The sequence below is a fragment of the Lepidochelys kempii genome, chromosome 4 (genome assembly GCF_965140285.1).
Source record: "Lepidochelys kempii isolate rLepKem1 chromosome 4, rLepKem1.hap1, whole genome shotgun sequence".
In the NCBI taxonomy this organism is placed as follows: Eukaryota; Metazoa; Chordata; order Testudines; family Cheloniidae; genus Lepidochelys; species Lepidochelys kempii.
This window is the reverse complement of record NC_136383.1, coordinates 110,499,252-110,521,008: the sequence shown is the minus strand read 5'-3', so window position 1 is coordinate 110,521,008 and position 21,757 is coordinate 110,499,252. Positions and strand designations below refer to the sequence as shown.

Sequence of the window (21,757 nt, the reverse complement as noted above, 5' to 3'; positions counted from 1 at the left end):
CTTCTTCAGATGCATGGAGTGAAAATTACAAATGCAAGCATAAATATACTGACACAAGAGAAGGGAGTTACCTTACAAGTGGAGAACCAGAGTTGACAGGGCCAATTCCATCAGGGTGGATGTGGTCCACTCCCAATAATTGATGAGGAGGTATCAATACCAAAACAGGGAAAATTGCTTTTGTAGTGAGCCAGCCACTCCCAGTCCCTATTCAATGCCAAATTAATGGTGTTAAATTTGCAAATGAATTGTAGCTCTGCAGTTTCTCTTTGAAGTCTGTTTTTGAAGTTTTTTTGTTGAAGTATGGCTACTTTTAAATCTGTTATAGAATGTCCACGGAGATTGAAGGCTCCTACAGACCTTGGGAGGCAGGCCAGTCCTTGCGTACAGACAGCCTTCCATTCTGAAGCAAATACTCAGCAGCAACTACATACCACACCACAGAAACACTAACCCAGGAACCAATCCCTGTAACAAACCCCGTTGCCTGTTTTCATATCTACTCTAGTGACACCATCAGAGGACCCAACCACATGAGCAACACCATCAGGAGCTCATTCACCTGCACATCTACTAATGTGATATATGCCATGATGTGCCAGCAATGCCCCTCTGCCATGTACATTGGCCAAACCGAACAATAAATAATTAATGGAAACAAATTAGACATCAGGAATAGGAACATACAAAAGCCAGTAGGAGAACACTTCAATCTCCCTGGATATTCTATAACAGATTTAAAAATAGCCATACTTCAACAAAAAAACTTCAAATACAGACTTCAAAGAGAAACTGCAGAGCTACAATTTATTTGCAAATGTAACACTATTTAACACACGGTGGAGTGAGCAAACACAGAAAATCTCTACTTGTGAATGAAAGGCTGCGATAGCCACCAAATGAACCTTGACAGAACTCGTGAAAAGACTTTTTTTTAAATTCCATCAGGCAACTGAGAATAGTGAAGAGGGAAGATAGAGCAGACAAAAACTGTTAGTGGACACACCAGTGGTGAAATCTCTTCCCACTTTTTGAGGTGAGTGTTTCTAGTAGAAATGTTCCTTTGTTCGAACAGAACCGGTTGTACCTCTGTCAAACAGGAAGTTACTATCACCGAGAACCATTGAGGAGTCAAGCTTAGAGTTAAAAAATCTGACTGGAGACAGCACATGTGGAATAGACGGAGGAGAGGTGAATCAGGTAAAGGTACCAGACTTCTCTCGGCCAAGTCAGTGCAGTGAAGAGGACTTCGCCTGATCTTGTTTGCCACTCTCAGGATCAACAGTGTCAGCAGAAATGCATAGGGAAGGCCCTCTATCCAAGAGGACAGGAAGGCATCCCCTATGGACTGAGGATCCAGCCCTCCCCTCCAACAAAGTTTCCTGAACTTTCTGTTGGCAGTGGTGGGGCAAAGAGATCCCTGGAAAAATCATGGAGCAGGTCCTCAAGGAATCAATTCTGAAACACTTAGAGGAGAGGAAAGTGATCAGGAACAGTCAGCATGGATTCACCAAGGGCAAGTCATGCCTGACTGATCTAATTGCCTTCTATGAAGAGATAACTGGCTCTGTGGATGAGAGGAAAGCAGTGGACATGTTTATTCCTTGACGTTAGCCAAGCTTTTCATACTGTCTCCCACAGTATTCTTGCCCGCAAATTAAAGAAGTATGGGCTGAATAAATGGACCCTAAGGTGGACAGAAAGCTGGCTAGATCGTCGGGCTCAACGGATAGTGATCAATGGCTCCATGTCTAGTTGGCAGCCGGTATCAAGCGGAGTGCCCCAAGGGTCAGTCCTGGGGCCGGTTTTGTTGAGTATCTTCATTAATGATCCAGAGGATGGCATGGACTGCACCCTCAGCAAGTTTGCAGATGACACTAAACTGGGAGGAGTGGTAGATACGCTGGAGGGTAGGGATACGATACAGAGGGACCTCTGATTTGTCTAGGATTGGGCCAAAAGAAATCTGATGACGTTCAACAAGGACAAGCGCAGAGTCCTGCACTTAGGAAGGAAGAATCCCATGCTCCGCTACAGACGAGGGACCGAATGGCTAGACAGGAATTCTGCACAAAAGGACCTAGGGATTATGGTGGACGAGAACCTGGATACGAGTCAACAGTGTGCCCTTGTTGCCAAGAAGGCTAATGACATTTTGGGCTGTATAAGCAGGGGTATTGCCAGCAGATCGAGGGACGTGATTGTTCCCTTCTATTCGACATTGGTGAGGCCTCATCTGGAGTACTGTGTCCAGTTTTGGGCCCCACACTACAAGAAGGATGTGGAAAGATTGGAAAGTGTCCAGTGGAGGGCAACAAAAACAATTAGGGGACTCCAGCGAGAAACTGCTGAATTGGAATTCATTTGCAAATTGGATACTATTAATTTAGGCTTAAATAGAGACTGGGAGTGGCTAAGTCATTATGCAAGGTAGCATATTTCCCCTTGTTTTTTCCTACCCCCCCCCCAGACGTTCTGGTTAAACTTGGATTTATGCTGGAAATGGCCCACCTTGATTATCATACACATTGTAAGGAGAATGGTCACTTTGGATAAGCTACTACCAGCAGGACAGTGAGTTTGGGGGGGGGGGGGGGGAAGGGGGTGAGAAAACATGGATTTGTGCTGGAAATGGCCCAACTTTATTATCATACACATTGTAAGGAGAAAAGGAGTACTTGTGGCACCTTAGAGACTAACCAATTTATTTGAGCATGAGCTTTCGTGAGCTACAGCTCACTTCATCGGATGCATACCGTGGAAACTACAGAAGACATTATATACACATAGAGACCATGAAACAGAGACCATGAAACAATACCTCCTCCCACCCCACTGTCCTGCTGGTAATAGTTTATCTAAAGTGATCATCAAGTTGGGCCATTTCCAGCACAAATCCAGGTTCTCTCACCCTCCCCCCCCCCCACACACACAAACTCACGCTCCTGCTGGTAATAGCCCATCCAAAGTGACCACTCTCGAATGATCACTTTAGATAAGCTATTACCAGCAGGAGAGTGGGGTGGGAGGAGGTATTGTTTCATGGTCTCTGAGTATATAACGTCTTCTGCAGTTTCCACAGTATGCATCCGATGAAGTGAGCTGTAGCTCACGAAAGCCTACGCTCAGATAAATTGGTTAGTCTCTAAGGTGCCACAAGTACTCCTTTTCTTTTTGCGAATACAGACTAACACGGCTGTTACTCTGAAACCTGTAATTAGGGGACTGGAACACATGACTTATGAGGAGACGCTGAGGGAACTGGGATTGTTTAGTCTGCAGAAGAGAAGAATGAGGGGGGATTTGACAGCTGCTTTCAACTACCTGAAAGGGGGTTCCAAAGAGGATGGATCTAGACTGTTCTCAGTGGTACCAGATGATAGAACAATGAGTAATGGTCTCAAGTTGCAGTGGGGGAGGTTTAGGTTGTAATATTAGGAAAAAAAATTTCACTGGGAGGGTGGTGAAACACTGGAATGCGTTACCTAGGGCGGTGGTGGAATCTCCTTCCTTCAACGTTTTTAAGGTCAGGCTTGACAAAGCCCTGGCTGGATGACTTCGTTGGGGATTGGTCCTGCTTTGAGCAGGGGATTGGACTAGATGACCTCCTGAGGTCCCTTCCAACCCTGATAATCTATTATTCTATTTCTGGAAACCCCCCCCAAACAGAAGAATACATTTGAAAATCTGAAAGTTTAGCTCCCATTCTTAATTTTGGGAGAAGTGCCTGCTCAAATTGTTGATCATGGTGTTTTGTATCCCTGGAAAGTACAAGGTTGAGATGAGTACGTTGACTGTACACCAGTTCCATACTTTTAGTGCGTGAGCACAAAAGCAGGGGGCTCTTGCTCCCTCCGCTTAGCCCCAATGATTTATATAGAGCACATAGGCTCTGTTGTCTGTCATGACTATGATGGATTGACCTCTGTTTACGAATACAGGTATTCCTGACAGCCCTTAATTCCACAAAGTTGATGTGCAGAAGACTCTTGGACAGATGATTTGCCCTGAGTGGTGCACGTCCTTAGATGCCCACTCACAACCTATAAGGCATGTTTCTAAAGTTATAATGATGGGGAGGTGAGGGGGGGGGTTGCATTGGGTAAAAGGAACTCCTAAACAGAAACTCCTTCCACAAACTGAGTGAGTCTGGCACATGATGATGGACAGACAGCAGCTTGTCTAGACAGCAATTGCTCTGGAGATGGACTGTTCTGACAGCACTGCAGACAGCAAAGATGTAAACTGGCGTGTTGTATTACAAAAGTACAAGCTATTACATGTCTTAGTAGCTGGAGACAATTTCTGGCCAACGTCTGGTGGCTTACTTGAACCTGGGAGATTAGGCTTCTTAAAGTTGTACGCCTGTCCACAGGGAGGTAAAGTCTGACTGTTACTGCACCTAGAGAAGCCCCTATTAAGTTTGTGCGTTGTTCCCAGCTGATGTAGATAAGCGGCTACCACTGCCACGACTTTTGACAATAACCCTGGGACATACAGGAGAGGATGAAGGGAAGCACTTACTACTGGAACTGATCCCGGTTGAGTGAAACAGACTAACCTTTTGTGAGGGCTGATTTGCGCAGCAAAAGTACATATGTTATGTTTTTTGTTGATAAGAATGGCCATACTAGGTCAGACCAAAGGTCCACCTAGCCCAATATCCTGTCTTCCGACAGTGCCCAATGCTAGGTGCTTCAGAGGGAATGAACAGAACAGGTAACCATCAAGAGATCCATCCCCTGTCACCAGGGTGGATTTGATTTAAATCAAATTGGTTTAAATCATTAGTCAGGAAGACTTGATTTAATCATGGATTTCTACATAAAAGTGCGTTCTCGTTGGCTGTTATAACCTTAATAGATATTCCTCATAACTCAGAGACAGAGATAGGTTTCATTTTTAGAAGGTACACACTATACATTTTTAAAGTTTTTTTTTAAAACTTCTCAGATTAATTTTCTGATGATCATTTGGTTATTTCATTTACCAAAGGTAATTGAAGCAGATATTTATGAAGTCATTGGGAGGTGAACTATCTTTAATTCAACAGGTTAATCATTAATATTGGAGGATTTTCTTGCCAGGCTGTATTAGGAGGAGAACATCACCAGACAAACATTTAAATTGTTTTATTTAACTAAAGCAACAACATTATGTATTCTGGATTTTTTTTCTTCCACAACAAATATATAATATTTTCACAAAACAAGCATATGAATTTTTGAATTTAGTTAAACATTCAAGTTTTCTAAAAGCAGGTTTGTTTTTGTTTAAATTGTTTTAACTAAAATAGTTAAATGAAATATTAAAAAAAATTAAATCGACTACGTCAGCCAGGTCAACATGAGAAACTTAAAATACTGGCTTCTGCAACTAACTCAGTTGTCTTCACTGTCCGTTTCATGTTTGTTCATAATCTGGAAAAGAAAAACAAGCTTTCCTGCTTTTTCAGGTCCCAAACGATTTCTCAATTTGGAATGAATTAGTTCAAAGGAAGAAAATATTCTTTCTACGCTGGTGGAAGAAGCTACTGCTGTTCAAAGTGAGATCATCACTTCAACACTCTCTGAATCCAAGTTCTTAAGCGACTTCCACCAGTGAACTGGTGTGACTTTCTTTAAAACATCATCAACAAACATATATTTTCTTTGAATGGTTCACCCTTAGCTCTGAAGTTTATTATAGTTGGCATTACGGAGGGATGATTGCTGGATGCCCATGTCCTAGCCAACTCCTCCTCTTCAGCAATTAAGGTTTGACCCTGGTACCGAATATTGAGAATATTTGCAAGAAAATGAGCTGGAGATAGTGCTTGTCCCATTCGTTTTTTTTTAATGCTTGTAATTTAACTCTGTCATTGCATATTTCTGTTTTTAAGATCTCACTCGGTTCCTTCCAAATTTCAACAGCGTCAACAATAAAACAGCTATTTCCCTGCATTTTGTTCAAGGCTACAGAAATAGGCTTCAGGGTGCTCGGCATGCAGTCAACATTTCTCTTAAGCCCAATGTTGAGAACTTTGGCTGTGACAGTGCCATCTATTTTTTCAAATTTTGTTCACAAACTGACATCAGATTAGGCCAGTTCTTGATATAGTGCTCAAAACAGTCCACTACGGAGTTCCATCACATGTCTTGTGGGCGAATTAGCTTGGTTCCTCCCGCTTTTTTCAGAGCAGCTGCTGCAAAGTGGTTGTCACGGAAGTATTTTGCAATTTCAACAACATTAGCCTTTATTTCTGGAACACTGAAGTCTTTGGCTAGGAGGTGCATCAAATGAGCTCTGCAACCGTATAGTATTAGCTTGGGACTCTCTTCTAAATTTCTTTTCATCTTGGATACATTTGCAGCATTGTCTGTGACCAAGCTGCATACTAGCCATTTGAAAATTTTTTTCACCGTTTGTTATAGCTTTTACTGCTACTTCTTGTAAGTATTCTGCTGTGTGCGCATTTCCTGATGTATCAGTTGTTTCTGGAGGGAAGTTCTTCCCTCCTTCTGTTGTCACACAAGCACATACAACAGCATCATTGTGGACATTGTTCCACCCATCAAGACTCAGGTTAACAATTTCACCCTCTAGACCTTTTGCACACTGCTCAATTTCTCTTTCATACACTTTATCCAGCAATTTGCCTGTTGCATCTGCTCTGTTGGGTGGACTGTCTCCTGGTCTTAATGACTGAACCATGTTAATGAAGTGTGGATTCTCAATCATACAGAAAAGAGAGTTGGTTGCATAAACAAACCAGGCAACTTTTTCATCAATCACCTCTTTTTGTGATCTGCTGGTTCTTATCACAAAGTTATCTATGGTTGTTTCTGGATGATTTTTTCTTCTTTTTGCTACAGGTGATATACTGTGGCTATGTGACATACATGATGTGACTGAAACACTATCCCTGGCAGATAACTCTGAAACTATAGAAAATAATGGTGATCTTGAAGGTGGATAGTCTTCAGAATCCTGTATGTTGAGGATGGATTCTCCTAAACAAAATAAGTCAATGCAGTTATTTATTATTACTATAGTGCTCATTTAGAATTATTCATTGCATTCACTGACACTCAGTACTACTTTAAAGGTGAAACCGTAAAAGGAAGATCTGCCTATTTCAGCTATTTATTTTTTTATCACAACTGCATCTAAAATCATAGTACCATAGAACAACAACTATATATTTTTGCTCAAACATGAGAATTCAAGAATAGTCCAGAAGGAAGACAAGCAGTCCTTAAGAAAGCAGTATGAAATAAAAAAAAAGTTTACCAACCTGAAGATCCTGCATGTTCAGACAAGTTTCTTTCATCAACTTCAACCCAGCTTCCTCCTGAGAAGGAACACTTCTCATGATGTTGTTTCATCTGGGCAACCAGGCCTTGCATTTCTTTGTTGCGCTGTTTGCATTTTGCACGCGTGCCTGTCTTACCCACAGGTAGAGGAACTTCATTAAAATATTCCCAAACTGGGTCTCTCTTACGGCCTGCTGCCATTATAGGTTTTCCCTTCTAGTGAGAGAATGGTATAGTAGATCTCAGATAATGAAGGTTACACTCAGAAAGACCTCAAGACTTCTGAAATATGCTGCTTAAACAGCTTCACTTTTGTTTCTATTGCCTATCCCTCCCTTCTCACATTTATCTCCAGACTTCTTCTCCTTGTCCAGAACAATCTTCTATCCTTTGGACTTTTTGAAACTTTGCACGTTTAGAGAGAGGTAAGGGATTGACTCTTCGTACACGCAAATTTGCAGATAGACAACAGGGTTGAGGTCTGTTCTCTCTCTCTCTCTCTCTCTCTCTTTCTCCCTCTTTCATATATATATAATATTTATTTATTTAAAACATTTTTTATGTTATCATGTTGTCTCTGGAGACACAAATCCACAGTTTGAGAACTGCAAAACTAAGCATCTCTGACGGTATCTTCTAGACTGAGCACTGAGTCCCATTGGGTAGATAGAAAGATTAACCTAAATAATCTATACAGAAGCCCTTAGAACTCCTAAGATTGGGTCCCCAATCCGTGAACTATTGGAACTCATTTACAAAACTTTTCTTAAATGTTACATGAATATATTGTCTCATACTATAGAATTAGAATTTATAATCCCTATTACATTATGAGATATCTTTGAGCTATAATGTATCTTAGTTTATCAAAAAAATCTGATTTAAATAAAAAAAATCCGATTTAATTTTTTTTTTTTTTTTTTTTTTTAAATCATTGGTTTTTTTTCATCCAGGCTGCCTGACACCCATTCCCAGCTTCTGGCAAACAGAGGTCGGGGACACCATCCCGGCCCATTTTGGCTAATAGTCATTGATCCTCCATTAATTTATCCAGTTCTTTTTTGAACCCTGTTATAATCTTGGCCTTCATAACATCCTCTGGCAAAGAGTTCCACGGTTTGACTGCATTATGTGAAAAAATACTTCCTTTTGTTTGTTTTAAACCTGCTGCGTATTAAATTTCATTTGGTGACCACTAGTTCTTGTCCTGAAGTTCGAGGGCTGCAAACCAATTCCCTGAATCTAATGATGGAATTATAGCTGTGAGGGTCACCATCTTGAATTTCTGTGATTTCCCAAAGGTATTTAGGAGTCAGAGATACAGTATCAGCCTCTGTTCTTTTTGGGAACAGAAAATACTTGGAACAGAATCCTTTCCCCTTGTGCAGGACTGGAACTAGTTCTGTGGCCCCTCCTGTCTCAGCCAGTGTTTGTAAGAGGAGTCTGTGAAAAGCGACAGTGAAGGGGGGTGGCATGGAAGTGACCTGGATTGGGTACGCCAATGTTATAACCTCCAAAGCCCATTTGTAGGATGTAATCGGCTCCCATGCAGGTTAGAAAAGGGAGAGATGGTCTCCAGACACAGGGAGGTGGAAAAAATGGTGAAGCTGAAGGTTCCTGAGGTAGCGTTGTTCTCGACTGTCAACCAAACCCTCAGAATTGCCTTTTGAACAATGAGGATGGCTGGATGATTGTGGTAGCAGGTCTCTCTTTTTTTTTTTGATATCTTGGCCTCTCTTTGGCTGGTTCAGTAGATATATGATAGCTGGAAAATTGGGCTGTGTGGAATCTCTGTACCATTTGTGATCTACTAAATATCCTCTTGTTTGCAGATGTATAAACATTAAGAGAACTGAGTGTTTATCTCAATTCCTGTGCAAGCGTTCATCGCTAGATTCAGAAAAAAACTTAAGTCCATCAAAAGAGAGGTCTTCCACAGGAAAACCTGACAGCTTCAACCAAGATACTGGACACATGACAACAGCAGTAGAACTGAAATGAGCTGCAGTCTCGGCTGTACCTAGAGGGGGCTGCATGTGTTATGATGTCCCATAAGGTGTTCAACAGAGGTGTTGGAATTTACTGTACTTAGTGTGGTTATATTTTGCCACCAGAGCTTGATATGAGATCCCAAACTGTAGGGTCACAGAATAATAGCTCTTATGATCTTTCCTGGGTATCTGGCTGGTGAATCTTGCCCATATGCTTAGGGTTCAGCTGATCACTATATTTGGGGTTGAGAAGGAATTTTCCTCCAGGGTAGATTGGAAGAGGCCCTGGGGGTTTTTCGCTTTCCTCTGTAGCATGGGGCACGGGTCACTTGCTGGAGGATTCTCTGCACCTTGAAGTCTTTAAACCATGATTTGAGGACTTCAATGGCTCAGATATAGGTAAGAGGTTTATTGCAGGAGTGGGTGGGTAAGTTTCTATGGCATGCATTGTGCAGGAGGTCAGACTAGATGATCATAATGGTCCCTTCTGACCTTAATATCTATGAATCTATGAGAACAATGAACTAGTGGTCCTTATTATAAGGCGTAGATTTTGTATAGTGTTGGCTGCCATGCTCACTGACAGCTTCTACTAAGAAATTTGGTGGAGGGTGGGAAAATAAATATTCAGAATTTCTGTCTAGAATGTAATACTTTTTGTCAGTTCATTTATGCATCAGTGATACCATAGGTGGCATCTGCCAGATTGTTTTGACAGGTTCCAGTAAGGCCTCATTCACAAGGAGAGCCACTTCAACAGAGGTGGTTGTGTGTAAAATGTCAAGACCTTTTGCTGCAACTACTGGACCTCCTCTAAAGGGATCTACAGTATGGCAGCAATATGTTTCATCAGCTCTTGAAATTCCTTTAAGTAGTCAGTGAGAGTATAGCCTCACATCCAGTGAAGATGATAAAATAGTAGTTTGAGGTTTTATCTCCTTATCTGCTCTAGCCTCTTGCCCCTCAAGAGACCCCTCTTGCAGGTGGGGCTGTTCAGGAAGTGACGGAGCAGGGAAGTGTTCTCCTCAATGATCCCCACAGGAGTAGATAGGAGCCCTTGAGAACTGCTGACAATAGGCAGCTCTCGGGTCCCAGTATGGCAACTGAGGGGGACCACAAGGTAGAGAATGAGGCATCCAGTGCTGGTCAAACTAATGAAAAGGAATAAGATTATTTGTGCTTTGGTATTTTTCTGAGCGAATGGGAGATATCCCTTTGTAAGTGGGTGACTCCTGTACAGATATTTAAGAATCCAAGGAGTCGTCCTCGACATATTCCAAACGAGGGTCAGCTAAAAAGGGTGAAGATGGTTGTCTGCCCTGTGGTAATAGGTACCAGAGAACTAGGAGGTACCGATGAAAGATAAGGCCTTGGTGACTCAGAAGATCTGACAAACGTTCCGTACCCATTAACAAAAGGAGATTCTGGCTCATCCAAATCCAGTCTCTGGAGCACCTAAATTTCTGTGAAACTTAGCGCATCTGCACTGTGAGTGAATGAGGCTCTGAACTGGCTGAGGTCAGTACCAAGGATGTTGTTTGCTGCATCTGTACTTGTTGAGTGGATTATGTTGGTACCGATGTTGATGACTTCAAAGGCACTGTGTAGTGATCTGAGACACCTGTTTAGGTACCAAGGGGTCTGAAGACAGTATAAGCTTCCTACATAACTGCCATACTGGGTCAGACCAAAGGTTCATCTAGCCCAGTATCCTGTCTTCCGACAGTGGCCAACGCCAGGTCCTCTTTTTGGGTGCCTTATTGATACCCTTTCTATTCTTACCCCACAAAACTCGGTGAATGAGGTACTGAGGTTGATGGGGCGCTGTGTTCACTCAGAGGCTGATGTACAGAGGGGTTACCCAGACCTGTATACAAGGCTGGTTGCAGGGATTGCTACATCGTAAGAAGTCTAAATTTAATTTCCCTGTTTTTTTGAGATCTGCTTTTAATAGATAAGCAGATTTTACCCTTTAATAGTACATGGTTGTCTACCAGACAGTGGAGGCACCAGGAATGTCCGTCACTAACTGGAAATCGATTCCTGGCGGGTGAAGCAGCATTTGAATCCCAGCATAACTCTGCAAAGATTATTCCTGAAGATCGGCCTTCAAGGGAAGGCTGGAGGAGGGGAAAAAAGGGTGTTAGAAAGAAGAAAACAAGTTAAGATAATATCAAACTATAAAAAACTGTGCTACAACAATAAGAAATAACTAAACTAAATTATCAGAAAAGGCAGAGTTATGAACTCCGTTTGAAACAGTCATACTAGGCACTCCATCTCAGGCCAAAGGGAAGTTGAGAAGTAACTTAAGGTGTTTTGCCCACGCAGCTCTATATAACCACCGTAACGGGGAAGAGGATGGCAGGTCAAATGAGCACTGCTACTGAACATCTCCAATCAAAGGTGCACACAAACTTGAAGTGAAGCACCCGTAAGAACACTACTCGTAGAAGAACAGAACTTTACCACACCCATGGGACAATTCACATGTGTTCCTTTCTTTTTGTGCTCATTGGCTACCCCAGAATGGGTGGACTGTCCACCAGGGCTCAGCTGGAGGGCTGAGCATCTTCTAGCACATATCTATACTTGGACTAGTGCGCTAGAGTGCCCAGATGTTGCAGACTTGAGGCTGGGTGAATGCAAAGGCCTGACTCGGGCAGTAAGGGGTGCTCCGGACAGGAACATTATGACAAAGGATAACAGAAATCAACAGGGATTTTTACAAACATTTGTTGAGCATTCTCCCCAGACTTTTGGAGTTTCACCTGGGATTTTAACCAAAACTTGTGGATTTCTCATTTTGTTTTCAGCCCTACTTTGGCCCAATTCATCAATTTTAATACTAGATTTTGAAAGACATAAGGAGAGTTGTTCAAAAATGATTAGTATAAGAAAGTGAACAGTTGCTACTGGATCAAACCAGTAACAGAAACCTCCAAAAATCCTGCAAGTAACACAAGTAAAAACCAGGGAGGCAGAAGAGCTAAAGGATATGTTGGCAACAATTGTATAAATTGGCCTTTGAATACATTTATTTTGGAATTAGAAGACTGTAGTTAACATAATACAAATCACTTCCACCCTTAAAGTGTCTTAATTATTTGAATAATCACAGGACTATCTAATAGCCAACCTTGTTGTTTTGGGGTTATTGCACTACCTTTTGCAAGATCAGACTCCACTCACACAGGCCAGCAGGAGCTGAAAGAACTTTAGAGGCAGCACAATTAGATTTCGCTAAGACAGGAATACCTCTGAGTCTGAACTAACCTCTATAGGCAAGAGAAGAGTAGGGATGAGGAACACAGAACTGAAAGGTACCTCCTGGTTCATCAAATCCTTTCCTGCTATCACTGGCAGCCCCATCACATAATCCCATTCTTAAACTTATCAAGCTCCACTTGAAACCTAGTTAGGTTGTTTGCCCCCACTATTCCCATTGGAATGCTGTTCCAGAACCTCACACCTCTGATGGTTAGCAACCCTCTAATATTCAGCCTACATGTATTCGTGACCAATTTATACCCATTTGTCCTTGTGCCAATGGTTATCCTTTAGCTAAAATAGCTCTTCTCTCTCCCTCATTTTTATTCCCAATGTATTTAGAGAGAGCACTCATATCCCCTCTCTCAGCCTTTAGTTACTCAGGCTAAACATGCTGAGAACTTTTAGTCTTATCTCATAAGATAGACGTCTCTATTCCATGATCATCCTCCTAGTCCTCTCTACACCTATTCCAGTTTGAATTAATCTTTCTTGGGATGACCAAAACTACACACAGTATCGGAGGGGGTCCAAACACAACAAAATTCACCGTGGAAATCAAGTCGGGGGAGGTCAGGATATGGAGAGTTTTGGCATCCAGGGAATAAGGGTTTGGAAGCACAGAAAGACTTGAATAGCTTGCAGGAAAGATCATTTTGTTGTAAAAGAGAACTGCAATGGATGGTGCCTGTCTTAGCTTATGGCTGCTTGGAAGGACTCAAATCACCCTGACTGTACTGCTCCCTGCTCTGCTTGTGACTCCACTTCTTAACCTCTACTGCAACTGCCTCTGGTTTTCCATCTTCTCTTGCATAGAGGTCTGATTCTGTAAGGTGCAGAGCAAGACCCCTTCAAGTCCTATGGATTTCAATGGAAACCGCTGGGGCTCTGTACTTCTGAAAATCAGGCCATTCTTATTTAGAAAACTAAATAGGAATTTAGATGTTATATACTTGTACTTAGTTTGAAAATTTGGGCCTAAGCATTTTGTGTATTTCCAGACAAAAACTGTATTAAGATGGAGTTATGTTTGAGAGTACATCTCAATATTTTAATAAAATGAACATACTTGGATGTTGTAATTGTTCCAAAACTAATCAAAACCTAGAAAATTCAGAGTTAAGGTTAAACTTAAAAATATCCAAAGATATTAACTCTGCCCTGTAGTAATATAATGCAATAACTATGCTAGTCTGAAAAATGCATTTTACTATTTGCGAGTCAAGATGAGAGGAAAAGGATTTTTAAAAACACATTAGATTTTTTCCATATTTCTTTTTCCTAACCATTCACCTCTTCCCCATAGCAGCTTCTCTAAGACTGGGGAAGGGAATGGGTGGCTTTTGGTATGTCATCTAACTGAAAAAGCATCTTTGTTCCATAGCCTCTGGGACCCACCACTGGAATAATGAAAACCCATCTTATAAAAATTAGTTCAAAGAGACCCCAAAAGAGAAAGAGAAGGAAGAAATGGGCAGAATCTGGCTAACTTTCAGATCTGTTGCTTAGTAGAAAACAGATACTACATCATCTCTGGCTTTTCTGAAATGTCCTACTAAATTTCTGTAACTGCCTAAATCAATATTAGGCTGAGCTTCTATACACAAAACAGAATTTGTCAACCATGAATGCCTGTAGAAAAACCAAATGCTACAAGCACATATTTAGCAGATGGCTTTGGGACATTGTAGGATGCCTCGAGATCTACTGAAGTACCTTCATGATGTCTTTAAAAAATTCTATCTTTGCTCTCAACATAAGAGGCCACTTGGAATGAGCCTCATAAATTTGCTGCTCACTATTTGCATTACAGTAACTCCCAGAGGCTCCAACTAAGCTGGTCATATGTGAAGTCTGTGGTAGGTTTAGTCCAATTTCTGAACCATAAGACTATCCTTCCTTGTAACAGCAGACCTACCTACCTGCTAAATATTTGGATTCTTTTCCCCCAAAGTCAAAGAGTTTGATCAAGAACACTGTGAAAATACCAAAAAGTATCAAACAGCAGCATAGTGATAGGGGAAAAAAAATCATGCCCTTTTTCCAGGAAGCCAGTAGAGAAAGTTAGATTTCCTGCATGTTGATGGGACAGAGACAGGATATTTCCGTATCTCTTAAACTTCCTTTAGAAGTTCTTTGCTCATACAGCAATTCTCTTTCTGTTCACTTTCAAAGTATCAAGCAACTTACCGGAACCTCAACTAAAGCAGTATCCATAAACAGCTGATATCTGACCTACCAATTACTGGAAGATCCATGGACACTCACTGGAGGGGTAAAAGTAATAATAATAATAATAAAAAAAAAAAAACAGCCCTGCTTATTATGTCTCCTCTGAATAGGAAGAATGATTTTTCTGACACAGCATCACTGTTTCATAGGAGACCAAAAGAGGTAGGTAAGACTAAAATATTGCACTTTTCAGGGAAGACTTGGGAGCTTGATGTACATGTCTCTGGTGCTAAAGAAAATCCAGATCTCCTCAAGGTCTCTCTCACACTGAAAGTTCCTCTATAGAGACATCAGAAGATGGTGGGTGGGTTTGTCCTACAGTTGGCTAGAATCCTCAAAGTATAGAGGAGCTCTGTGGGGAGAAACTTTTCCAGATACCACCACCAAGAAGAAGTAGAACAAGTGGAAGCTGAAGGCAGACACCACATCCCAAGCTTAACTTAGAAGCAGCAAGAGGAACCTCCCGCCAGGACAGGCCATGGAGCAGATTAATGGAGCTGATTAATCTGCAACAGATGATTCTAAGGTGCACTGAGGTGACACCACCGCTGAGCTTTCTATTCACTCAAAAGTGAGATAAGACTGACCTGGACTCAAATGACGCCAAGAAAAAAAGCAGGATTTAAATCCCCTAGTTTCTCAGATGTCCAAGTCTTTAAAGCAGGCCTATGCTGAATACACAGATCAAAAAGTCCCATCAATGCAGACAAAGGATCCAGCCTCCTTGATTTCAAGGAGCTACTCCATATTTTCTCCATCCTGTAGCCAGGTAAAGAAAGAAAAGACAGCCACTCTTCCTTTTTTATTTTCCTTGGGAAAGGGTGAAACGCCATTCTCTTCCATCTCTTTCTAGTTGCTTAGAAGAGAGTGAAGTGCCACTTCTACTTCCACCGACACACATGAAGAAACAGGTGAAGGAAGCAGATCTTTTTCTAGCACCTGGATTAGTCGCTGCTCTGTTTGAAACACAATAGGCAGAACTGATACAAAGAATGTAGCTCGGATACATATGTGCGTGTCGTAGACAGCAGAGCACACTTATGACTGGTGCTCTGTTGTCCAATTAGTCTAGTAGGTCTCAGAAGAGTATTAAGCGGAAGTCAAAACTACCAGGCAGGAACTGAACTCTTGCAAATATTTATCATCAAATTCACGGGAGAGAAAGTTGTGTAGCCCTTCTAGCAGGTGACTAGTTTATTCCCAAGTTAGCATCAAGAGCCAAACTGACTTGTCATCCACACTACATACCCCACGAAATTACCAGGGTCGAAATCAGTGACAGCAGTCATGGAAGTGAAAATGTGGAGTTACTGAATGCTATCAAATAACAGGTTTCAATCACTAACTTGGTTGGATTTAGAGTAGCAACTATGAGATAAGAACTATATCTCGTTACTAAACCCTTGAGATATCCAATTCCCCCCTTTAAAAAAGCATTTTCTTCTAAAAATAGAAAAAGCAGCTTAAGAACAGAAAAATGTTTTAAAGCGTCAAGAATCCAGGGACCAAAGGGAGAAGAATGCATCATAGGGGAAGGCAGAATTCAGGAACAAAATGAAACCGGAGGATAGCAACAGCAGGAGAGGAGAGGTAAGCACCACTGCGCCCGCTGGTCCAAAAAGAAGGGGGGGGGGAGGAGAGAGAAAGGAAAAGAAGGAATAAAAGACAAATAAAATAAAACTCAGACCTCAAAACTGGAGTAATAAAAGCAATCTGGGATTGAAAAATTATCCCTAAATCATGTGATTATTCAAAACTTTTACAGCATAATTTAATGTGAAAGACATGCTTCTATTACCTTTCTTTCGAAAGAGTGCATTTAGGTAATTTTCTGCTTGGCATTCAATCTTATCAGTGTTGGACTGGCCCTGAGATGATAGTTCCTCTGTTGGTGTTGACTGTGAAGAACCAATAACTGGGATACGCTCCTAGAAAATGTAAGATGGCAACAGATCTCAACAACAATTATAGTATCTTCTCAGAACCCAGTACATGAATGAATAGCATAAATAAAAAAGATTTCTGCCAACTTAACATTCCTCCCTTACGCCCCAGCCAAAACAAACCGTGTGAATCCATATGGGAAATTTCATTCTCCAAGCTCTATTTTTAGACCCAATATTTCAAAAATATAAGTTTCAACAATTTATATCACATTCATACTTACACTGACTGTTTCTTTGTGTAAGTTACAAAAGGAACATTTTTCGTCCATTGACCAGTCAGTCAGCTCTTCTGGCTCACAGTCTTAAAGAAAAACAATTAAAAAAAATTATTTAAACATGAGCAAATATAGATTGTTTAAAAAGGAACAAAGTGTGATCAATTACAAAGTTAAAATTTCTAGTCTAACATGTTTCAGAGTAACAGCCGTGTTAGTCTGTATTCGCAAAAAGAAAAGGAGTACTTGTGGCACCTTAGAGACTAACCAATTTATTTGAGCATGAGCTTTCGTGAGCTATAGCTCACTTCATCGGATGCATACCGTGGAAACTGCCTTTACTTCCGCAGGTGGGTATTGTAGTTGTAAGAAAGCTTGACAGAGATCTTGTAGGTGTTTGTCTCTGTCTGAGGGGTTGGAGCAAATGCGGTTGTATCGCAGAGCTTGGCTGTAGACGATGGATCGTGTGGTGTGGTCAGGGTGAAAGCTGGAGGCATGTAGGTAGGAATAGCGGTCAGTAGGTTTCCGGTATAGGGTGGTGTTTATGTGACCATTGTTTATTAGCACTGTAGTGTCCAGGAAGTGGATCTCTTGTGTGGACTGGACCAGGCTGAGGTTGATGGTGGGATGGAAATTGTTGAAATCATGGTGGAATTCCTCAAGGGCTTCTTTTCCATGGCTCCAGATGATGAAGATGTCATCAATATAGCACAAGTAGAGTAGGGGCTTTAGGGGACGAGTGCTGAGGAAGCGTTGTTCTAAATCAGCCATAAAAATGTTGGCATACTGTGGGGCCATGCGGGTACCCATAGCAGTGCCGCTGATCTGAAGGTATACATTGTCCCCAAATGTAAAATAGTTATGGGTAAGGACAAAGTCACAACGTTCAGCCACCAGGTTAGCCGTGACATTATCGGCGATAGTGTTCTTGACGGCTTGTAGTCCATCTTTGTGTGGAATGTTGGTGTAGAGGGCTTCTACATCCATAGTGGCCAGGATGGTGTTATCAGGAAGATCACCAATGGATTGAAGTTTCCTCAGGAAGTCAGTGGTGTCTCGAAGGTAGCTGGGAGTGCAGGGCCTGAGGAGGGAGTCTACATAGCCAGACAATCCTGCTGTCAGGGTGCCAATGCCTGAGATGATGGGGCGCCCAGGATTTCCAGGTTTATGGATCTTGGGTAGTAGATAGAATATCCCAGGTCGGGGTTCCAGGGGTGCGGGTTCCAGGGGTTCCAGGGTGGTCTCTGTGCGGATTTGATCTTGTGCTTTTTCAGGAAGTTTCTTGAGCAAATGCTGTAGTTGCTTTTGGTAACTCTCAGTGGGGTCACAGGGTAATGGCTTGTAGAAACTCGTGTTGGAGAGCTGCCGAGCAGCCTCTTGTTCATATTCCGACCTATTCATGATGACAACAGCACCTCCTTTGTCAGCCTTTTTGATTATGATGTCAGAGTTGTTTCTGAGGCTGTGGATGGCATTGCGTTCCGCATGGCTGAGGTTATGGGGCAAGTGATGCTGCTTTTCCACAATTTCAGTCCGTGCACGTCGGCGGAAGCACTCTATGTAGAAGTCCAGTCTGCTGTTTCGACCTTTAGGAGGAGTCCACCTAGAATCCCTCTTTCTGTAGTGTTGGTAGGGAGACCTCTGTAGATTAGTATGTTGTTCAGAGGTATTTTGGAAATAGGCAGTTTCCCCGGTATGCATCCGATGAAGTGAGCTGTAGCTCACGAAAGCTCATGCTCCAATAAATTGGTTAGTCTCTAAGGTGCCACAAGTACTCCTTTTCTTTTAGTCCAACGTGTATTTATTAGTATGATTTAGTTGGTAGAGATTCAATTCCCACATCAGGATTCTTGGGATCAAAGCTGACAATGGAGGATGGGGATGTTATTCTTTAAATGAAAGATAAAACCCAGTGGCCACTTTGGCTGTCTCTTGTGGTTATCCAAGTCATATTTAAAGATCCTATGACTCTTTTCAAAAGGCAGCATATTAACCTGAGAGCCCTGGTTAATATTCTTCCTTTCAATAACAAAAGATTTGAATGTTAAAGCAACTTGTAAGCTACCAATTAGGGCACAGTGGCTTTGCCATTTAGCCATGCAGACGTACTACTACTGTGCAGTAACTAATGTTGTACTGATACTGCATATAAATCAACATTCTACTGTCGCACTAGAATAATATATAAAACTTCCTAAATACAATATACAGAATATCAATACAGTAATTGAACAATCTCATCTCTATTTCAATGAATATATACAATATATAACCATTCTCTTCCTTCTTTCGTCAAAAATCAAAACAGAGCTGCCACATGCCAAAGTCTTGATTTTGCTCTGCTAAATAATTCAGGAAAATTTCAAAAACAAAATGAAAGAACACAACAATGAACAGTTTTATTATTTTTTTCATGTGAACATTATACTTGTGAAAAGCTGCCAGACTGACAAATCCAGAGACTGAATTCCTCTATCAACAGAGCAGATACAGCACTGTCAGCACTTATATAAACTTGAATGGAGCTCAGTAGCAGAAAACAGTAGTATCTAAAAGCTGAAAAAGAAGCTTTATGTAAAACAAACGTTCTTGTTGAATGGTCATGTGAGAAATAAAATAAAAAAGGGCAAAAGTCAAAGAATCTAAGAATTCTGAACCTAAATGAATACATCAAAATGGAACATTTAATAATAAACATAACATTTTGCTGTGGGAATTGTGTTATATTAATTGATTCCTAGTTGAATTTAGAGCATGATGTTGACACATTCTGCATGAATTAATATCATACAATTCACTGTCTTATGACATAATTAAACATATATTCATTCTTATTGCTCCACTCCAGGTTCAATCTCAGGTGTTAAGGCCTCGTCTACTCTAGGAAAAAGAACGGTTATTGACAATGACGGTCAGCAATCAATCAGTTTAGCTGGATCTGTAGTTGAAACTCTGACACTGTAGGAGCAAAGAGGGACATACTGTTTGAGACATAATTTCCAAAACTGTAATTAAAAACTGTTATCTGAGTGAGTTGCTGAAACAGTACTGAACACAGTTTGGCCTTGCCTACAATTTGAACTAAAGAGTTTTCAATATTGGTTCAATTAAACTGACTGCTGACAATCAGTGCTAGTAACCGTTGGATTTAATAGTGTAGACAAGGCCAGACAAAATTTCTGCAGAAAAGTCTAAATTCACAGATTATACCTTGCGGTTCTAACACAACATTATGCATACTGGAGAAGTGCCTGGTATCCATGGCAAATACAAGTCAGATGCCACCCCATATTCCAAGTGCATGGCCTTTAAATGTCAATGTGGCAAGGAAATTCTGCCGCCTTCCAGTGAAGTGAAGGGGTTCAACTCACTCATTCAGTATCAAACAGTTTCTAATGAAGATTATTATATTTCACATAACTATACTAGTTTCTGAAATCTATATACAAATGCATTCTATCTATTTAACAAAGACAGGCTTTGGAAGAAAAAAGGGAGAAAAGAAATGTATTCCTGAGCAGAGAATCTCCTCACAGAGTACATCCTACATACAGCAGCCTCTCATTTAAGCCAGGAGATCGTTAGCTAGAGTCACTTTAAGACTATTTAGGGTTTCACACATTAAAACCAACACCTTAAAACTTCACCTGGGAGTCTGTGGTGGCTAGTGCAAATTATGGAACACAGGTTTACAGTGTAATTTCCTATAGGAAATACTATTTAATTAACGAAGACGATATGTTGATATTTAATTCAATAACTTGACTAATGCAACTAGTATTACTTGTATGTTTTTAAAATTTAGTTCAGTTTGTTTTATTCTGCCCTACAGTACCAATATTCAAGAGAATTTTATACTGGCATTGTGCTATACACGGTATTTTGTATTTATAGTATAAAAGTTATGGGGGGGGGGGCGCGGACGACAAGTTTTTAGAGCTGAAGCTTTTGGCAGCCAGGAGGGAACAGCTGGTGGTGAGACTTGGGATAAGCATATTAGCTGAATATTTCTGCTGGATGACTTTAGCAGTTCATAACTTTTAGAGTTATTGTTTCAGGCTGTCTGCAGACTCTGGAAGACATCTCTTGAGAATCAGCTCATGTTTTTAAAGAGGTTTAGTTTTGTTTGTTTTACACGAAAGCTTGGATTCTGGAGCTCAGTTTTGTGGCAGGGGTTGAATTTTGTGCGAAATTCCTCTACCTTGGAATCACAGAACATAGTGGGTCCTACTATACATAAGGCTAATTGGAGATTGTTCCTGGACTAGAGTAATAGAAATGTCGGACTCAACAGCAACACTGAAAGGTCATCTAATCCATCCTCCTGCACTGAGGCGGACTAATTATTATCTAGATCATCCCAGACATGTGTTTGTCTAACCTCTTCTTAAAAACCTCCAATGAGGGAGATTTCACAATTACTGTAACTGTTGTTCTTCAAGATGTGTTGCTCATATCCATTCCACATTAGGTGTGCAAGTGGTGCATGCACTGTTGCTGGAGATTTTTCCCTCGGTGGTATCCGTCAGGCTGGCTCTAGCACCCTCTGGTGCTCTGCACTTATGTACTGTTATAAGGGGCACTGCCGGCTCTGCAACCTCCTCAGTTCCTTCTTGCCGGCTAACTCTGACAGCAGGGCAGGTCATGGAATGGACATGAGCAACATCATCTAGAAGAACACAATTACAGAAAGGTCAGTAACCATTTTTTCTTCTTGGAGTGATTGCATATCCACTACAAGGTAGGTGACTCACAAACCCAAAGGAGGTGGGCTTGGAGTTCATAGACATGCAGATTGCAACACTGCT

The 21,757-nt window shown here is 41.2% G+C and overlaps 1 protein-coding gene across 15 annotated transcripts in view; it reads right to left on the bottom strand.

Annotated features, from left to right (window-relative positions):
• LCORL (ligand dependent nuclear receptor corepressor like) overlaps positions 1–21,757 on the bottom strand; it is a 182,311-nt gene that overhangs the window by 78,720 nt on the left and 81,834 nt on the right. For 12 of the 15 annotated variants that reach the window (XM_073342419.2, XM_073342418.2, XM_073342415.2 and 9 more), the window contains 2 exons: positions 16,956–17,035; positions 16,587–16,716 (listed from right to left, as the gene is read on the bottom strand). In XM_073342419.2, coding sequence (XP_073198520.2) covers positions 16,587–16,716; positions 16,956–17,035 — 210 coding nt within the window. Of the gene's footprint in view, positions 1–3,168; positions 6,993–7,392; positions 7,512–16,586; positions 16,717–16,955; positions 17,036–21,757 lie in introns of those variants that run through there. The other 3 variants (XM_073342429.2, XM_073342427.2, XM_073342430.2) reach the window with 3 other exon arrangements.